The 7,411-nt window shown below is 37.5% G+C and overlaps 1 protein-coding gene across 1 annotated transcript; it reads right to left on the bottom strand.

The window, feature by feature from the left end:
- Positions 1 to 80: 80 nt before the first annotated feature.
- Positions 81 to 4,251, bottom strand: cd79a (CD79a molecule, immunoglobulin-associated alpha). The gene is made up of 5 exons (XM_073485673.1): positions 4,112 to 4,251; positions 2,549 to 2,890; positions 1,773 to 1,888; positions 1,451 to 1,513; positions 81 to 1,259 (listed from the first exon to the last, which is right to left on the bottom strand). The coding sequence occupies exons 1-5, from the start codon at positions 4,149 to 4,151 to the stop codon at positions 1,134 to 1,136; spliced, it is 687 nt and encodes a 228-aa protein (XP_073341774.1). The 5' UTR covers positions 4,152 to 4,251; the 3' UTR covers positions 81 to 1,133.
- Between the last annotated feature and the right edge of the window lie 3,160 nt (positions 4,252 to 7,411).

Genomic DNA, 7,411 nt, shown 5'->3' with positions numbered 1-7,411 from the left:
TTTGCTGTACAACTTGGCAAAGGAAAAGTGAGCCCTGGTTTATTCAGGACAGATTAAAGGGGCATTTCGTTTTTTTTAATACAACTTTATTCTTTGAGCACTCACAGAAATGACAGAAAGGATAGAAATGTTGACATATCATTAAACCGGCACCATATAGTCATAGAGAAGAAATTCAAACTCAGAATTTCAATATTTACAATATTAATGAGGTAATAATACAAACTCATAAATCTTTTCTTTAACTGATTAACATGCTCTTCTCAGGGGAAAGTAAGGTCCCCAGAACACTGTTTGAAGCTAGAAAGGTGGCAGGGTCTGCCAAATATAAACAAAGTAAAACAGTATGAAACTGTGCTGTCCTTTTAGGTCAGTTTGTTTATTCAGTTTGTTAAGGCATAAAAAGTTCACACGATAAAGATTTTTCTCTTCTGATCAAAATTTCAGCAGAACAGATAAAAAAACATTTTTTTTAAAAAAGCAAAACATTAAAGTAGCTGACACCAAAACAATATCACCACCAGGTTCATTCTGGACATTAGAAGGATCATGTGTTAACGTTTAAAAGCTCAAAACAGCTATGGAGGGTATCATCTGAGGTTTAAAATCATATATCATTATTTGTCATTATTCTAGTTTAGAAACACAAACAGCAAACAGCGTGGCTCACCCACATCGTCAGGAGAGGACTCAGAAATATGGAATATTATAAAAATGCATAAAACACACTGAATTGGGACTTTAAATTTGTTTCATACCAATTAACTTTAGAGTAGGTAACACATTTAATTGTTTTAATATGCATATTATTTAACATAAACATAATATACAGCTGAATCAAACAAAGAAAAGAGGTCGCTTCTTTTCTAACCTCAATATTTCTACATTCCTGGCTATAGCCCTGACCGAATGGACCTGGTGGTAAGACTGGTTTGTCAACTGCTGTTTCCAAGGTCAAAAATTAATGTTCAAAGAAGCTAATAAAACAACTGTAATTGCGGTGTACAAAGCTCCAAATTTAAAATGCGTGTGGCAAAGAATGAACCATATATGAAGATATCACACATTTAAACTTCAGCACATTCAACACTCTCCCTCTCTTCCTTTCCTTTTCCCTTTCTTTCCACTGTCCTTCAAGGTTTCTCCAGCTGGATCTCCTCCTCTTCCTCTATAACGTTGCACACATCCTGATAAGGGCCATGTGCCTGGGAGCGTTCGATCTGATCATATGCGGCGGAACAATCGTCCAGATTGAGCCCCTGGTGTGAGAGATAAGGAAGATGGAAATCAAGAAAACACTCAAAAAATCAATTGAACATATTCATGTTAAATTGATTAGTGGCACAGAATCATCTTTGCTTGTGCTTCCAGCAAAGTGACTTGCACAAGTTTTTCTTTTATCTCTGCCATGACATGTGTTTGACTCAGACTTGACTCATTTAAAGGTAACCTGATAGATGTTTTCCTCTTCCTTCTGTCCTTTCTTCCTCTCCAGGTCATTGAGTTTCTTTGACTGTGTGGGGGAACAAAGAAGTTGGTAAGGCAAGAAAAACCATGAACAATAACCGTTATAGAAATTTCAAGGTGGCTGGAAAAGTCAAAGAAGGGCTGGCTTCTAGATTGCATCATTTCTGGTGACACGTGTGATAAGGAAATACCACTATTGAGAAAATTCGGAAAGTAACCATCGCTTCGACGTGAATGCTATGAATGTAGTTGACAGATCAGTGTGTAGTAATGTTCATTCAGTCATAATAATGTGACCTTCTGACCTGGCAGAGAAGAGTGGTAGCAGGCAGAAGCACACACAGTAACAGTAGGATTCCCTCTGCTGCCAGGATCTTGTTTTTGGTTTTCTCGCTGAGGTTTATTGTCTTCTCCAGTGGTTCTAGACAAACAGACAGTTCAGACAGACAGATCTTGTTTTTCCAGCAAGAGACAGCATATATTTGAATTATCTAGAAGAATCAAGCTAACTAAATAATTACTTAACAGACTTCTTAGGAGATTTTTTATAAGATGGACTGTTTCCTTATATAACTGTACCTTTTTGCATAAAGAACATGGCCTAACGTATAAAATACATGAATTAACAATTGATTTGATTGTTAGCTATAGTAATGGTGTGCTTGTAAACTAATGCAGGTTATCTCACACATAATCCCCACAGGACTTTAGTGGGTGTTTTACATTTCCACATCTACCGTCTGTATTTAATGAGATTATGATGCAAAACAACATTTCAGCTCCTCCACACATTAGCTTGACTGCGAGTTAATTCTGTGCTATTTAAAGTACAAGGCTGGGCAGCAGACTGTAATGAGAGCATCCTGTTGATGTGAAGATTAACTAAGCTGCGATAGGCAACGATGCTGCCTCTGACACAGCTCTTAGGTAGACTAAGGTTAACAGGATTTATGGCTTATGAGGCGTTAGCAGTGCTTAGAGCTCGCCTGACTCCATCTCTCCATGTTAAACACACACTCCCACTCCCACTGGACAGCACAGACTGGGCCCATCCAACCATTAAACACACATAAACACTCACTGTAGACCTGCAGGTAGGTGCCGTGTGTCATGGAGTTGCGGTTCAGCAGCATACACTGGTACAGCCCAGAGTCTCTCAGCTCGACTGACTTGAACCTCAGGATGCCACAGAACTGGTCAGATTCTTTTCGTTCATCTCTTTTCACACGATCTGTAAACGTCACATTTTCTGGATCCAGGGTGACATTGTGAGCAAGAGCACGTTTGACCCATTGGAGTTGCAGTGACTCCACTCTGGTGGAGCAGCAGCATTCCAGGGTGGCTTGTTCATTGAGCTCCACCCTCAAAAAGGGCCTGTCCGGCATTAAATCCACCTCAGCTACAGCTACAACAGCTACAACCACTGTGGAGGAAGCAATGATTATAGCATGTTGTTATATATTATCATGATTCACTGATTCTTGAGAATTTGGATAAAACAGGTTTTAATTTCGAAAAGACAAAATGTAAATATTAAGAAATCTAAAGTTATATGTTTATACAATCAACCAATATTACTGTGTAACCTCCTGATTGTGTACATCTTTCATTAAATGTTTTTTTTCCTGTCATTAGTCAGACACAGTAATAAACGCCTTACATAGATTTAGAGCTTGTACATTATTATTTATTATGTATGTTTATGTATTATTAAATTGTTTCATCATGGTTGTGACAGTAGCAACATCAACAAAATATTGGAAATTATTGAAAAAAGTGCAAACTTATAGGAACTTTTTCATCGTTGTTACATTTAGTTAATGTGGATGGTGGAAAAGGGTCCTCAGGGGTATAGATGACCATGTGGATGCCTGATTTTAATGCTTTTTTATATGACAGTGTTGACAGAAACTTAGTAGCTACACATTTTCAGCAAACACAAAAATAACAATAAATATTGTTTAAAAAAAGAAAGAAAAAAAGCTTGGTTTTAAAGAGGAATATCTATTCTACCTTTTAAATTATTTTTTCACAGTTTTTATCAAATTAAATGTTAATCTCTTGTCTGAGGGTTTTGTGGGTGCTGGGCATTAACATAACATAACACATAACGTGTTAAGATGTTACATCCGTGCAAAAGACCCTCCGAAGATCAACCCTGATTATTTCAAATAACAAAATGTTATTTATTTTCAATGGAATTAGCACTGACATGTTTTTGCCAAAGTCTCAAGAATCATTTGTCAAATTATTAAATTAAGATTGCTTATATCATAATTGCATAACCTGTATTGTCAATGGACATAAAAGGTCTTAAAAGCTGAATAACAAAAAAGAAATACACTGAGCTGTAAATGTACAGCATAATCAACCAAAATGAATAGGGAAAAAATGTTGACATCTGCCTTAACAGGAGACATGGTTCACTGAAGCAGAACTCAAAAGAGCTAAATGCTGAAAAAATAAAATAAAAAAAAGATATAGAATAGATACTCAGTTTGCTTAAACATACAGGGATCCTATTTTCCACAAAACTGAGGATAATTACAACTACATAAATATAAACGATTAAAATGATATATAATTATTATATAATGACTATTTAAGATGTAATTATGTTTTAAAATAATTTGATCTGACTCACCAACAAAGCTGCAGAGGAGTAAGTTTGTAATCGTCCCCATTGCGTTTTAGTCCAGAGATCAAAAAAGTATTGAAATAATGCAGATGAAGTTCTTTATACACTTCTTGTCCAAGTCTTTGCCGTTACTGCACAAACATAATGGTGTCTCTTTTCTGTCAGTCAGGATTTACGCTTGAATGAATTTGGACAAACCCACATTTTGCATTTATGTTATATCTGGATGCATTTAGACGATACATTGTGTTCATTTCTTCATGAAGAATATTATTTTTATTCCATGAGCACAGACCCAAGAATTCTCTTTAGTTTCTGTAGTTTATGAAATGAACATGTATAAGAACCAAGTACATTCATTCTTAAACCCTGTGTTTATATACAATCCTTAATTTCCAAAACCATTTGTCCACAAGTTATTTTAAAGTAGATACTGGCTCAACACTACATAAAATGACAAACCAGGAATTTATTTCCCCAATTTATTTAAAAAATGAAGAATTAAAAAAAACAACGTACCACAAATTTCCTGAAGTATACATCATTAAAGAGCCTCTTATACAATAAAAATCAAAAGCCAAATACACAGTATAGTTCTTGCATATTCGTTGTTTATATATAGACCAGAAGGCAGATGCCTGTATATGACAAGGAGCAAAGTCTTTTCTATTATACGGGGCACTGGCTGGCTGAGTTGGTGGAGGGGCTCAAATCCTAAAGCTGTCATGGAGGTGGACACAAAAGCAGAATCGTGGGATGATCTCTCAATGCTAATTGTCTCTCGGTGTCACAGTCCTCCAATAAAGACAGCCCAGACAATTTGCCCTTTATGAAGAAAACAACTTGATCGTCAAAACAAGGCACCACTCTATAAATACATTTTCTATACATCTAGGTATTTGTATATAGAATGCATGAGGAAAGGCATCTGGAGGAGAGAGAGCAAGAGAAATGCCTGTAGCAGTCGTCCAGCCAGTCAGTGAAGGCATCACTGTTAGCTGGTGTTAACTGGGTTTCACCTGCAATTTGATAATAAAAAAAATAATCTGGTTTAGATGATCCATTTTAATGTTTCCCATCGCTTAGCCAGAGCTGGTCTGCGCTGTAATGTGCACACCAAAAAACATATTTGCATAGTTGCTCGATCCATTCATGCATAGACAAGTTACAGACACGTCCCCTCTCTCTCACCGTTATGGCCAAATGCAAAGTTCATAATTACAAGAGCTTGTTGAAACAAAAAGTAACAAGAAACCTCCCCGACCCGTTTAAGTAAATCAAATGAAATACACAACAACATATGGTAAAACTGTGCAGTAGGAAAAGGTGATCATGCTATAACAAGTGAGGGTGTTATCAAGAGGTGTATGGAGCTAATACGCTTAATAAACACAAACATGGCGAGGGGAGGTGAATTTATGCACTCTCTACATTTTTTTCCTTCAAGCTGACATCTATGTACAATTTCTATGAGGAAGACACGGCGGTAAAGGCAGTGAAACACAAACGTACATAATTTAGCAACTTGTGACACTTGTGACTCATGGAACCAACATCTGCATAATTTCATACTGAGGTTCAGTAAGCCAAAGGGGGAGTTTGTTGTTGTAGCAACAACTACGAGGATGCATATCAGGAAGTGATAATGATTACAGTACTGGTGAGAGCGACGTTGGAATGAGACGGCAGTCTTCCTTCCTCTTATGCCTTCAGCGCTTCCTTTGTGTCCTCATCTGGCTTCACTCTATTGTTTTCTCGTCCTTGTTCTGCTGCTGGAACAGGTCCCATGTGTTCGATTTAGCACCAGAGGTGTTAACAGTCCTCTGTCCAGGTCAGAAAAGAACAGCTTGTGGCAGTCACACTGGCTTTTACTTACACTTGTACAGTTATTGACCCAAACAGACTCCGAAGACGCAAGAAAAATCTCAGATCGAAAGATTCTGTTTGGGTTTGGTCCAACATTCTTCATCTCGGTATTTACTTGTACATTTAGTCCAAAACCATGATTTGTTTATTGACAAACAATGCTTCATTCTTCTATGTGCTTTAGAAATCCCTTCACTTAAGTTGCCACACGTTGGAGTTTGAGGAGAGGAAAAGCAGCTTAAAAGCATCAGCGTTAAGTAACATGCTATTACACTGTACAGATGAAGCGTGTCAATAAGAAAATTACAGCTCGTATGAGGATCTAACGGTGCTTTGTTATGTCTTTGGTCCTGTGCGCACGGCCACAGTTATGCCACTACTCAGAAATTAAATCATCATAATTATAATTACAATCAACTGCTGAATAAAATACAAAGATGAGCTCAATTTTGATACAAATATTGCTACCAGGGAAGAATAGTATTTTTACTAATGTAACAAGAATCTAACGTTGTGTAATACAATTTTGCAACCACATCTGGTGGTGGAAATGACGCTGGCACTGATTGACCTTTGTGAACACAGACTGCTGTAGCACTGGGCTCTCCCTGTTTGTGGGTGAATACATGTGTGTGTGTTTATGGTGTGTCTACATTTTTCTTCCGTACATCGAGCGCAAATCCTCGTCTCATGTTCTCTACACATCTTCCCATGACCGTCTGGTTCGAGCTGGCTCCAAACAAACAACAACAACTTCTGAACTCACTCCCCATCCCTTCATCTCTCTTCTTCACTCCCTACCTTGATCTCTGCTACACGTTCTACGTTCGCCTTCTTATGTTTTGTTCCGTTTCTCAAACACATTGCTGATCTTCTTCTGGGGCCCAGTGCTGTAACAGTTTCACGCAGGTGAGGCAACTCACTGACCCGACAGAACTCAGAAGAATAAATAAAAGCGGTAAATACAAACAAGTCTCCATTATTAACAGCATGATTACCTATAGTGCCACTATTTATAAATGTTTCTATGCGACCTAATGACAGTAAGAACCCTCCAAAAAAGCACATCCTTTGTTAAAAACTTTGTAACACACATACACACACTTTCTAGCATGCAATCTTTTCAATAACAAGCCCAACTTTTCAAAAAGTGTACTGTATAGAGAATAAATGTCATAAATTTTGCAAAAACAGTGTGGGCTCAACTTGTTTTGATGAGAAAAAAAGTGCATCTCTGTGGTACTTTGGTGTAATAGAACTAACACTATATATCAGCAGTAGTATTTCAATACATCTTCAAACGCTACAATGGCCCCCCAAGGCTTCCACCTGGTTAAAGCTAACTTGGCAGGCAAACACAGGATTTCTCCTTTACTGTACATCTGCTATTGGCAACAATGTAAATTATTTTCTAGCGTGCATGTCTCCGGTGTGCGTATG

Source organism: Pagrus major, chromosome 17, assembly GCF_040436345.1.
Source record: "Pagrus major chromosome 17, Pma_NU_1.0".
NCBI lineage: Eukaryota > Metazoa > Chordata > Actinopteri > Spariformes > Sparidae > Pagrus > Pagrus major.
Note: the sequence above shows the minus strand (reverse complement) of the source record. Positions and strands in the feature narration are given on the sequence as shown.

Bases quoted from the DNA above. Each gene is read 5' to 3' on its own strand.
- cd79a (XM_073485673.1), bottom strand. From the start codon at position 4,151: ATGGGGACGATTACAAACTTACTCCTCTGCAGCTTTGTTG. The intron at 1,889-2,548 runs GTGAGTGTTTAT...CTGTTTGTCTAG, and splicing joins CACCTACCTGCAGGTCTACA to AACCACTGGAGAAGACAATA. The intron at 1,260-1,450 runs GTTACCTTTAAA...CTCTCACACCAG, and splicing joins AAGAGGAAAACATCTATCAG to GGGCTCAATCTGGACGATTG.